Source organism: Sprattus sprattus, assembly GCF_963457725.1.
Source record: "Sprattus sprattus genome assembly, chromosome: 14".
Lineage (NCBI taxonomy): Eukaryota > Metazoa > Chordata > Actinopteri > Clupeiformes > Clupeidae > Sprattus > Sprattus sprattus.
This window is the reverse complement of record NC_137912.1, coordinates 12,320,503-12,333,600: the sequence shown is the minus strand read 5'-3', so window position 1 is coordinate 12,333,600 and position 13,098 is coordinate 12,320,503. Positions and strand designations below refer to the sequence as shown.

The window sequence follows — 13,098 nt, the reverse complement described above, 5'->3', positions numbered from 1 at the left end:
GTTTTTTCGGCTTTCTCGCCGATTTTCGGCTAAAATGAAAAATATAGCTCCTAATGAATCTTTCGAACGGCCGTCATCTCAATTCGGCTACAGGTCGTGATTATCATTGTCTATTGAATGTACTTATTTAATAAGGCTTATAGACTACAATGCAATTGACTGTATGTGGAATATTTACGAATATGTAATTTTCAATGATATTCCCCTAATTATATAACACATAATAGCCTACATATTTATGCTCAATGATAACGCACTCACCTGCGGTCCGGGGGTGTATCTCTGGAACTCATTTCTCAGAGAAAACTTCCTGTCTAAGCCTTGTCTGATATTTTAATAGTTCATAGGTTTCCGTTAGCCAAGAAAAAAAATAATTGTGCTCCATGCAGAGTAGTTACAAGGTTATAAATGATATGCCTACTATGTCATAATGCGCTACATATGATGTCATTAAACGACAGGCCCTAATGGTCAAACCAAAGTCAAACGAGATCCTTACTAAAGCAGTTCAGTTGGAATGGTCAAGTCGTCATGATCGGTAACATTCTAAATTCCAAGCAACTCAATTTCGAACATTGACAAATGTATGTCTGATGTCGCACGTCAAACCATGTATAGGCTTCACCTGATACAGATAGCCGACTTCGACTTTTGAAACAACAAAATCTTTAATGTCCCACTCTATCCAACTGTACAAATCGTAGGAAAACAAGGAAACACTTACATTACAAACATATAAAATTCAACACGTTTTAAAAAGAAATGGTAATAAATGAACCAATCATCACAAACAAAGTTTGAGAGCCAGACTTGAAGTTGAATCAGAATCAGAATCATGTTTATTGGCCAAGTACATTTTCATATACAAGGAATTTGTTGTGGTGTTTAGATGCTCTCAATGTACTTTAACTGAAAATGTGCAATATATCACAACAGTTTAGGATCAAATAAATAAATATAATGTAATATAAATATAATAATAAATATAATACATTTTCAAGTGTTCATTAAGGTGACGACAAGGGGGATAAAACTGTTCCTGTGTCTGGTGGTTTTGGTGTGCAGGGATCTGTAGCGCCTGCCAGAGGGGAGGAGCTGAAACAGATTATGTCCAGGGTGTGAGGGGTCTGCAATAATTTTCCCTGCCCTTTTCCTGGCTCTGGTGGTGTACAGGTCCTGGATGGTGGGCAGGTCGGCACCAATGATGATTTCTGCTGATCTGACTGTCCGTTGTAGTCTGTTCCTGTCCAGTTTAGTGGCCGATCCAAACCAGACAGTGATAGATGAGCAGAGAACAGACTCAATGACTGCAGTGTAAAACTGGATCAGCAGCTCCTGAGGCAGGTTGTACTTCCTGAGCTGGCGCAGGAAGAACATCCGCTGCTGGGCCTTTTTCGTGACTGATCTAATGTTTGGCTCCCACTTCAGGTTCTGGGAGATTGTGGAACCCAGAAACCTGAAGGATTCCACGGCAGACACAGTGCAGTTCAGTATGGTGAGGGGGGGCAGTGATGGGGTTTCCTCCTGAAGTCCACTATCATTTCAATAGTTTTGAGCGTGTTCAACTCCAGGTTGTAGCGACTGCACCACAGGGCGAGCTGTTGAACTTCCCTCCGGTATGCAGACTCATCTCCATCTCGGATGAGGCCGATGATTGTAGTGTCGTCTGCAAATTTCAGGAGCTGAACAGACGGGTCTCCTGAGGTGCAGTCATTTGTGTACAGGGAAAAGAGCAGCGGGGAGAGCACGCAACCCTGGGGAGCACCAGTGCTGACTGTCCTGGTGCTGGATGTTATTTCTCCCAGCCTTACCTGCTGCTTCCTGTCTGTCAGGAAGTTCGTTATCCACTGACAGGTGGAGGCGGGCACAGTGAGCTGGGTGAGTTTGGTGAGGAGGGCTTCCGGCATGATGGTGTTGAACGCCGAGCTGAAGTCCACAAACAGCATCCTAGCATACGTCCCTGGGGAGTCGAGGTGTTGTAGGATGTAGTGCAGTCCCATGTTTACTGCATCTTCAACTGACCTATTAGCCCGGTAGGCGAACTGGAGAGGGTCCAGCAGGGGGCCTGTGATGACCTTCAGGTGGGACAACACCAGTCTCTCAAAGGACTTCATGACCACAGACGTCAGAGCGACCGGCCTGTAGTCATTCAGGCCAGTGATGGAGGGTTTCTTGGGAACCGGAATGATGGTGGAGCGTTTGAAGCAGGACGGGACTTCACTCAGCTCGAGAGATCTGTTGAAGATCCGTGTGAAGATGGGGGCCAGCTGGTCAGCGCAGACTTTCAGACAGGAGGGTGACACACCGTCTGGGCCTGGGAATGACGCTGCGATAGACATTTCTGTAAGCGCCCAGCAGAGGAAGCCGCTATCTTTCAGTGCTATCTTTGTGTGGCTATTTGACTTATCCAGATGACATAGGGACAGACTGTTCCATAGGCTGTGGCTGAATATATCAGTTGACTGGATGCCATCTGTCAGTGAACAGCAGCATTTGGATGGAGGGGTTTCACCCTTGTCAAACGGGAGAGCCCTAAACGTAGGGCCTGACCTGGAGACTTTACTTTGACATCTTGAAAAGTGCCAGGACTCCTGCCAACCTGACCTGTTGGCACCAATAGGTTGACAAATTAAAAATCAGACCTTTCAAATGCTGCAATGCCTTTTTTTAATCCAGTATTCCAGTAAAATCAAATCAAATATGTTTCTTAGGCCAATATTTTAATTATTTCCCTCTAATTTTACCTGGAGGATTCCACTTGGGCATTCTACCTCCTGCCGGACTTGTGGAGGGTACAGGCCTTGACATAGGGGGAGTAGCGGGTGTTCTCTTCAGGGAGGGAGAGGTTTTGTTTATGACTGGGCTTCGACTGATAGTGGGGCTTGTCAGACCTCTGTTGTTGGTAGGAGTCGCTTTGATGTTTGATGCAAAACTTTAAGTTAAAAGGTACACATTGTAATGTTTGTGTTGTAAAGCTTGTTCTGTGTCTGTTCCACATTGTCGGAGTTACCTGTGGTTGTGGCTGGCGTTTTACATTTGGTAGCCTTCAGAGGCTGCTTCTCCTTCTTTGGAGGGGGTGCTTTCTTGTTGTTAGTCCTTTGTTTACTTATTTTCTGCCCTTTCTCAACTGAACTCTTCATCTTCACTCTCATTCTCCTCACTGAATTCTGATTCCCTCTCTGAGTCTGAATATAATAATGAAAAACAAATAAATAGATAAATCACATCAGTGATTGAAACAGTAAAGGTCTCTCTCTCTCTCTTTTTAAAAAAAAAAGAACAATCGTTGAAACACTGCTACCTGGTGTGTTTTGTTGCGGGAGGTAATCCTCATCTGCAGCACCATCTTTCTCTTCTTTCAGGGATGATCGAGCCAAGGAGGCAGCCTTCCTCTGTTTGGATGAGTTGGATTGGGATAGCTGTTCATTTGTGATATCATTCAGACCTGCGAACACATGACATCAATGATTTGATATCATCTTTTTTTGTTATCTGTATAGTATAACATTATACACATATAGACCACATTGTTCATGCAAACACTGTCTTCACACACACACACACACACACACACACACAAACATGTGCAAGATGTTTTTCTTTTAACCATGGTTATTGCTATCCACGATGCAGTTAGACAGTGGTAGTCCAGGGAGATGGGCTTGGTTTTTGTCAGCTGTGAAAACAAAGACATGTTTTTTTTGCCGCATTTGTTGGTAAACAAAGACACACTACACATTGCACAGAGAAAGAGAGACGGAGACAGAGAAAGAGAAAGAGAGAGAGTATGGCACGGAATACTAATATAATAAGTTCCTAACCTTGCTGATTGGGCACCTCCACTGTTCCTGTTTCAGCGGTCTGAAGCAGAGACAGTGTGAGAGCTGCCTCCAGGTCCCTTTCATGAAGTCTGTCTGACAGGGGTGTCGGTGTCCTGAAATGTTAACATGATGAAACATATCAGCTAGATGTAAAACTACAACCATGGATACAAAGTGTATAACCTTTTTTTTAACGGTAAAGTTTCCAGCAATGCAATTTTTCTGCCCCATTCCAAAACATATCACAGTTTTGAAATAATTGACCCTTCCACTGGAGAGATTAATTCAGTTCAGGGCAGAATGAGCTGGAAACCTTGGCCTGATATTGACTTTCAAATGAACATCATCATTCCGTTTCACTGTACCCATGACGTCAAATTTACCCAATGTTTGACTACGCTGGATTGTACATTGTACCTGGGTACAATCCAGTTAAGGTGATAAAACACAACATTGTTATGAGTCAGCTTCGTTTTGATGCTAGTCACCTAAAGGACGCATCACATCAATCAAGGTGCTGCTTGCTTCATATTCAAGCAAGCGCTGTTAACTTGTAGAAATTACACCAGCTAACGTAAGGCGGGACAAAGCGTGAAAATGTGCGCTGTAAAATAAAGCATGTAAAGTTCATTGTAGCCAAGTATTGTATTCAATTAGTAGTAGTAGTAACTCCGGTGCAGCAGGTGGCAATGTTGAGTAATAAAACTTCGGAATCGTTAGACGTTAACAATACGAGCAAAACACTCACATCGACCAATCCTGTTACCCAGCCACCACAAACCTTCGCGGTCTAGGGTGTCCCGAACCCTTTGGTCCATGTTAGGACTATGCTGTCGCCCTCGGAGGGTCCATTATGGAGAAAGGTTCCGTCCTTCACTGGTCCCATTCCCAGGGCAAGGCACGGCCATCGAGCTGTGGCTATTCGAGAGCTAATCGTGGTGTTTGGAGGAGGAAACGAGGGTATTTCGGAGGACTTGCATGTTTACAACACTGGTAAGTTGATTAGCTAGCGCGCTAGTTTGCTAATATGATCTAATGTTATACCGCTAGCTAGGTTTTCATTACCCTCTCAGGCTCTGTTGAGAATGTTGTAATGGTTTAGTTAGTTAGCATAGCGCAGAAAGATCGAATATGTGAGCTAACCAACTGTTGGATACTTTGCTTATATTCACAAAACCTACCTTATTTGAAAAGCGCCGAGATAACAAGGTGTTAAATGAATATGATCATGTTATGCAGATGTTAGCTATGCTAATAATGAAAGCTGTTTCAATGGTTACCAGGGCAACTACTAGAAGCTAGGGGCACACAACATCACAGAGAAAACGCCACAAATGTGTTTAAGAAGTTATAATGCTGGTTTTATTGGTGAGACAATTGTTGGTGATGAGTTCATACCATTCATATTTTGTATGAAGTTTGGATGTATAGACTATATTACAACAAACAATATTAGATTGGGTTCAGTCAGCCGATGCTTTGCATTTGTATTCATCTGGCTGTAAAATAGTTTAAATGAGTCTGTGTGAAAGTCAGTAGCTAGGTTAATTGCATCCTTTTCAGGTGCCTGTAACAGCTAGTTCGCTTCAGAGATTAGGCCGTTTTGGTTCTCCACCAAACCCATTGATGTTCTTCACCAATTAAAAAAAATGTGTCTGTTTTGCTCTTTCCTCACTGATGTTCAGTGTCCAGGCAATGGTTTCTTCCAGCGGTCAGGGGAGACATCCCTCCTGGCTGCGCTGCCCATGGCTTTGCCTGCGAAGGAACCCGTATCCTGGTGTTTGGTGGCATGGTGGAGTTTGGCAAATACAGTAACAATCTTTACGAACTACAGGTAACTCAACTCGCCCATCAGCTGCAATACCAGCTAGCACATTAACATTGTCCAAAAAATGTGTTCTACTAGAACTGCTCTTTTATCTGTGACTGAAGCATTAAGAGAAGCAAAATCCTCTGCTTAGTCATCGGTTTTGATTTGACTAGACCTTTGACACAGTGAACCATGACATCGTCCTGTCTATGACATGGCATAGGTCGATGCTGTCAAACTGCACATTTTGGGGAAAGCACACAGTAGTTTCAATCATGCCTCATTGGATGTTCATTCGGTGTGTCATGGCAGCGACAAGTGTCAATATCACCACTTCACCACTGGTGTACCTCAGGGATAGGTACTTGGACCCCTCATATTTTCTCAACTGTATTTGTCTTTCCCCCAGGTGGCTCCACAATATCAGATACAATTTTAAAATGCATCAGTGATATTACAGTGTGTTGGTTCGCACTCTATAATATTCAGTAGATCACATCCCATCTCACACAGTATGCTACACAGACTAGACTAGTGCGATGTATTTTTTGTGTATAGAGACCGTTGCAGATGATTCAGAATGCGGTGTCGGTATGGTCTTACTCACTTGTTACTCCTCTGCTATTCACCCTTCAGTGGCTCCCTGTAGCTGTTAGAAGTACATTTCAATCCCTCAATCCTGCCTATAGGACAGCCACTGGATCAGCACCAGCTTATTTAAATGCTGTGTTTCAGTTCTTCAGTGTCTGTCTTCTCACGTTTTTTTGACTAATTAGTTCTTGGTTTTGGTATTATTATTAATATTGATGTTTTAATTGATGTTTTTATTATATGTATGATATGTTAATAACTAATATTTTCTTTGATGATAAATTATAAATATTATAATAATTATAACTTTATTAATTATATAACATCACCAGCTGTAAAACCAACCATTCAATGTAATGCCCTTTTAAGCCTACATCACTCATTGACTTACAGTATAGTTATAGTTACGATATTTAGCATTGTTATCATGAACCCGTGTGACCATGGTGACATCCTCTCCCATCTGCACATCAGTCATTTGCCCTTGTCTCCATCCTGTGTGTTTCAGGCAAGTCGCTGGCTGTGGAAGAAATTAAAACCCAGAGGCCCGAAGAACGGCTCACCTCCCTGCCCTCGCATTGGTCACAGTGTCACCCTCATTGGGAACAAGTGCTACCTGTTTGGGGGTCTGGCTAATGACAGTGAGGACCCTAATGGCAATGTTCTCAGGTAAGCAACATTACATAGCAACACATCACTGCAAATGTACTGTAATATAGAATGGGAGTTTCAGAACGGTAAGATAATGTAGTCAAACTGTCAAGATAATTATGTCTCTCTCATAGATCTTTCTCTTGGTGAGGGTAGATATTATGTTTGGCTTAACACCTCTGGAGGCTATGGCATCTTGTGCACATGCAAAATACAAATGCTTACACAGAAGGGAAAAAAAACAGAAAGGTAAACGTATACCAAATCCACCAACACACCCCCTCTGTGTAGGTACCTGGATGACTTCTATGAGCTGGAGCTGCAGGCGGGTACAGGGGTCAAGGGTTGGAGTATCCCAGACACTAAGGGTGGGGGCCCATCCGCCCGTGAGTCCCACACCGCAGTGGCGTACTGCAAGCCCGGTCACAGCCCCAAACTCTACATCTTCGGAGGCATGTGCGGGCACCGGCTTGGTGATTTGTGGCAACTAGATATTGGTGAGCTACGCATCTTACACTTGTTGTTGTTGCTAGATCAGTCATTTTAGTTCATCTTTGCAGCAACAGCAGCAGGTAGTTAACCCCCTGTTAACATTGTTGGCTGCTTAGTTTCTTCATGTGTTCAATCATTCTTCCCTGTGTCAATTTAAATTATTACACATAACTTAATTTCTGAACGTATTTGTTTAGGTTTCTTTGCATGTATGGATTATTGGGTTGTTATAAACATCCTGTGAACATTTCATGTCAATAGCACCTTTGGAAATATATTTACTGAGAATAGTGACGTGTTCAATACGTATTTTACCCGCTGTAAGTAGAGAAAGTACCGAGTTCACTGCATTGAGTATTGGATGTGCAGCCTCATCTCTACCATTGTCCCTGTATTGTATAGAAACCATGACGTGGTCCACACCGGACACAAATGGACAGTGTCCCTTATCCAGAAGCCTTCACACGGCCAACGTCATAGGAAACATGTAAACACTTAATTCCGTTACTGTGCATTTATATACGTTTAAATATGTGTCACTTTCTCTACCTGTTGATTTAACTCGCACTGTCTCCGGTTGCAGGATGTACGTGTTTGGCGGTTGGGTTCCGGTCGTGGAATCGGAGAACAAACCCAACGCCCTTGGTGTCGAGTGGATCTGTACCAACTCTCTCTCACTGTTGAATCTGGGTAAGTAGTTCTGGTACAGTTTGTCTATTTGGTCAATAATGACTGCAGTCTTTGATAGGTGTGTTTTAGCAGGTGAATGTGTATCATGTATCATTGTATCACTGTACCATGTATCATTATCCTAGATCATTGTGTTAAGACATGCTTCCTTTGCTCTCATCGTCACTTCCATAGAGGTTTATCCTTATATGGACAGAGGCTTGTTAAACTGTAATGGCATAAATATAAGTGCAGTGTGATAGCCCTCCATTCATGCATGCCAGAGTCAGCGTTAGTGTTTCCGAGCATGTGACTGCATTGGCGTTAGTAAGCATGTAGTTGTGCTCCACAGACACCATGACGTGGCAGCGATGGGGCCCAGAGCAGGAGCAGCAGGACCTGGAGCAGCTGGGTCTAGATGAGGGCCCTACGACCGTGCCCGGAGCCCGGGCAGGCCACTGCGCCACCACCATCGGCTCTCGCCTCTACATCTGGAGTGGCCGGGACGGCTACCGCAAGAGCTGGAACATCCAGGTGTGCTGCAAGGACCTCTGGTACTTGGAAACAGGTGAGCCACGATTGAGGGTCACATGTAGTGATGAATTTGATGTTAAGTCCTATTTTTGGAAGATGCATTAAGTGCAAGGTCACTTTTGTAGAGGAAAAGAGCTTTTAGGAGCAGCAAAAAGTAAAGCCAAATATCTGTTGACATTCTTTACACTTTCCAGAGAAACCAACTACCCCTTGTGCAGTGCTGTTGGTCAAGTCCACCATCACTATGCTGCATGTGGCTTGGCGCCCCCTACCTGCAGCAGAGTATTACCTCCTCCAGTTACAGCCCATCAGGCCCCCTCCTGGCCCACCTGCTTGCCCCTCTGATCCCTCTATGGACCCCCAGTCATCTTCCACTGAAGTAGTGGAAGAGGGGACCTCACAAGGTGAGAGACTTCAGTCAGTCAGCTTTGTTTTTTTGTTTCATGGACACTGAAAGGCTACTGCCTAATGAACATGTGTTTACTTTTTTATGCTCAGAGTGTCATGTTTATCTAGGTGTGCTCTAGGTGTGCTCTGTGGCAACATGAATCTGTTTGAATAGATTAGATAGTGCTATGCTAACTAACTAAACCATTAAAGCATTCTCAAGAGAGCCTGAGAGGGTAATGAAAACCTAGCTAGCTGTATAACATTAGATAATATTAGCAAACTAGCGCGCTAGCTAATCAACTTAGATTGTGAAGACTAGCACCGACCTGAACCAGATGTTCTGTGTTTCCCTCCTCGCTTTCTTGCAGAGAATCCTCCTGGACAGAGCCGCGACAGCCCGAGTGGAAAGATCTCGTCTGGAAAGAAGATGACTTCTCCACTGAATGTATGCTGTCACACAATCAGAATGACATGACATCGCAGGGTCACATCCACACTCTCTTTTAACTGCTCAGCTAGCGCAGTGGATACTGACCATTATTATTACTGCACAGTATTTTCAGCACACATACAGATTCAGAATCAGAATTGTATTTATTGCCAAGTAAGTTAACACCTACCTGGAATTTGCTCTGGTGTATAGGTGCATACAGTGAACATAAAACATACAAACACAATTAGTACACATAAGAGAAGTACTTCAGATAAAACACAGTATAGGATACAAATTTATTAAAATACAAACATCCTTGTTCAGAGGGCCCTGCTCACAGGTTCTGTGCCTCTGTCCCATCAGGGAGGGGTTGTTGTGGAGACCCCTGTGGAGATATGCGAGAGTGGATCAGAACCCCAGGATGAGCTCCATCCCACAAGGGAGAGGGGTGGAAGAGGTGAGTTAATGGCACTACAGTGAGTGAATGGCACTACAGTGAGTTAATGGCACTACAGTGGTCCTGTCTGGAGCTGTCTGTCAGATTTGTATGAGGCAAATGTAGTCAATTATAATTTTTCCTGAAATATCCCCATTTTGTTAGGGACCATTAAGTGGGAAAATGAAAATATGTTGTAAGTGAATTAATACATTCAGGGATTATTAAATATCAAATTAGATGATTGTAATATTTAAATTCACAGTCAACAGTTTAAGGACATCATTAGGCAGTCTATCAGTAAATTAAGGGGCAATGAATTCAAAAGACTCTCTATTGAATGTAACATTTATGTACGTGGTGCTCACCCCCATTTACCTACAGAAGACTCATTACTTTTCCAAGTAAGAATGTAAACATTGACCTTTTCAATAATTGAGTCCCTTCAGGAGCATGGCCTTCTACAGGGTTGCATCAAAGAGCAAAACAGCTGATTATTTTGTGAGAACATTTTACCTGATGTTATTTGGATTGCAGAGGACCTTTAACTATTTAGGAAACATTAATATTGGGGAAGGTGCCGGGATTTGACTGTGGTATGGAGCAGAATTTGATGGCACTGACATTGATGCACTGTTGTCTTTGTGGGTTTTGCAGACTCAACATACCCAGGGAGTTCCGAGAATCTTTTGAGCCAGGTAAGGTGAAATCAGCTTCTGTTTGTTGATCCACAGACCAAAGACAACACATGTAGCATAGCATCATAGTGATCATCACTGGTGAAAGAACATGGAGGTCACTGGTGTTAATTTGAAATTCTTGGGACAGCACTTTGAGGGCTCTGGTAGGTATTGTTACAGTTACAGTGTTTGGTACCATTGCTATCCTCATGTGTCATTCTATACCCTTATTGCATAGACACCGGGTGAAGATGAGAGCCTGGATGAGCCGATCTGGTTTGATGTGGGGGTCTTTAAGACACTATTCTCTGAGGTCACCGAGCACTACCTGCCTCCCATGGAAGGAGAAGAGCCATCACCCCCACCTTACCACTTCATCAGCTCCAGAGAGGTATGTGTGCTGTTGTTCACTTCATCACCAGGCCAGTTTAGTCTGATGGGGTTATTTTCAATTTTCTTCTTACAGTATGTCTTCATACAGGGGTCTGGAGGGCAACCCATCTCTCATTTATAATTAAAAGATTAAAAAGAAAAGATTTCCATTTAGTGCTAACTATGCATTTGGGATTTTTTCTGAACACATCTGCCTCTTCCCCTTAGGTGAAACAGTGGATTGAGCAGCGTTATGAGGACAGGGAGAAGCACTCTCTAGAGCCAGGCGTCACTTACAGGTTCAGGGTGTCCGCCATCAACAGCTGTGGCCAGGGAGACTTCAGTGCTGTGAGCGAGTACAAGACCTGCCAGCCCGGCTTCCCTGGAGCACCTTCTGCTGTCAAGATCAGTAAGGTACAGCATCCTACTGTGCGTGCAGCTGCAGAGGTGGCATTGAGACTGTAGAAAGCTAAGTGATGCATGGCAAAGCAGTGATTCATAATGCCTGCGGCAGATGTCTGACTCCTTGACACATTTGCACACAGCATTTCTTCCTGTGAATGTGTCAAGTAGTCATGCATCTATTGTACAGAAAGCAAACTGATTTCTCTTTCTTCTCTCTCTCTCTCTCTCTCTCTCTCTGCTCACCTTCACTTTCCGTTCCCCATTTCTCTTGTTCTTCAACGCTCCTGCTCACCTCTCCCTTTCTCACTCAGGTCTCTGAAAACGTTCACATCAGCTGGGAGTCGCCCACCTCGCCGTCAGGAAAGATTCTGGAGTACAGCATGTACCTGGCCGTGAACAAGAGCCGAGGGGGCTCCAGCTCGGCAGCCACGGCTACGGCCAGCACGGCAGGCGGCGGCGAGCTGGCTTTTATCCGCATCTACCGCGGCACCAAGACATCCTGCACGGTCAACCCGTCGCACCTGAGCAACGCCCACATCGACTGCTCGGCGAGGCCGGCCGTTGTGTTCCGCATTGCCGCCAAGAACGAGCAAGGCTACGGCCCCGCCACACAGATCCGCTGGCTGCAGGGTGAGATTGTGTTGTGTGTGGGGTGTGTGTGTGTGTGTGTGTGTGTGTGTGTGTGTGCGTGTGTGTGTGTGTGCGTGCGTGCGTGTGTGCGCACACTAAACTAAAGTATGAACTATACTAAAGATGCACATTCAGTCACTCAGTACTTGCACCTGACTCACAACTTGCTTTTCCTGTTTCTTCCCCCTAGATACAAGCAAACTCAAAGCCTCTTCATCTGAATCTAAAGCCAACTCCGGAGAGGCGGACCAGGAAAGCAAAAAAAGATAAAACTACCATGACCCTGACTCCCAACCACTACACCCGCTTCATTTGGCAGTTTGAAGTTCAAAAGAAGTAGTCCTTGGATCCCTATGTATAGTTGTAGCACTCTGTTACCATTACAGCTCAATGTCTGCTCTGAGAATACACATTTATGTGGAAGAGATGTATCCCTCCAATATTGCCACTTGTTTTTCTAAATTCCTAAGAAATAGATACACTGACTGGTTACTGCAAATGTAGGAGTACATATTGTGTTTAACTGATTTTAATGAGCACCTTTCTTGTACAGATGTATTTATATTCTTTTTTTAAACCACAGCTTTTATTTTTTAATGTCATGTTAAGAATCTCTGAGATAAGAAAGCCAGAATTCTCTCATTTTATAACACAAGTATGGAAGTAGCAGTGCAGCTGGGTGTCAAGTGCCTTTAAGTGGAGGCCAATTCATACCATTCTGACCGGTGCTTTTGATAGTGGAAGTCAACTTGTTTCTTGACTTAAAAATATTTCAATCGAGGTTTGCAATCCTGTAGTGTTTGGTCAAGGTGATGGTTGTTCATCAAATATGAATAAAGCTCTTATTTATTGTGTATTGAAATTCATGTTGTCATTACACAAAATATGTTCAAGTATATGTTGTTAAACATTAACATCCCAATATTTGTAGAAATGTTGACCTTTTTTTAAATCATCTGCGCCTTTTGACTATTCCAAATGCATTTCAGGTAGCACTAAGGAAGGCTAGCTAAAAATGTACTTCAAGCCTTTGACCTTGTGTTCACGTCACAAAAACACTGCTCTGAGAGGTGCTCCCCATCTTAAATAAGTATATGCCATGTTATGTTTGTAGCCTCCATATTCTCACTGAAGTACTGTAGACAAACTTTGTTAACGTTTTCCACATTGTTTGAGTCGTTTCA

General features: G+C 43.6%; 1 protein-coding gene and 1 pseudogene across 2 annotated transcripts; one reads left to right on the top strand and one right to left on the bottom strand.

The window, feature by feature from the left end:
• Positions 1-2,476: 2,476 nt before the first annotated feature.
• Positions 2,477-4,639, bottom strand: LOC308375509 (RAD51-associated protein 1-like; annotated as a pseudogene). Its single transcript has 8 exons — positions 4,603-4,639; positions 4,232-4,238; positions 3,822-3,934; positions 3,608-3,676; positions 3,302-3,445; positions 3,011-3,185; positions 2,745-2,912; positions 2,477-2,604 (listed from the first exon to the last, which is right to left on the bottom strand). The product of its transcript is annotated as an RAD51-associated protein 1-like (transcript).
• A 9-nt stretch (positions 4,640-4,648) lies between these two features.
• On the top strand, positions 4,649-12,987 carry hcfc2 (host cell factor C2; the record flags this gene model as incomplete). The annotated part of the gene is made up of 15 exons (XM_080851855.1): positions 4,649-4,814; positions 5,507-5,655; positions 6,731-6,891; positions 7,165-7,370; positions 7,768-7,852; positions 7,949-8,055; positions 8,387-8,602; positions 8,763-8,972; positions 9,327-9,403; positions 9,755-9,848; positions 10,485-10,525; positions 10,746-10,898; positions 11,108-11,293; positions 11,596-11,914; positions 12,105-12,987. 15 exons carry the CDS (start codon positions 4,649-4,651, stop codon positions 12,182-12,184), a joined length of 2,250 nt encoding a protein of 749 aa, XP_080707981.1. The 3' UTR covers positions 12,185-12,987.
• Between the last annotated feature and the right edge of the window lie 111 nt (positions 12,988-13,098).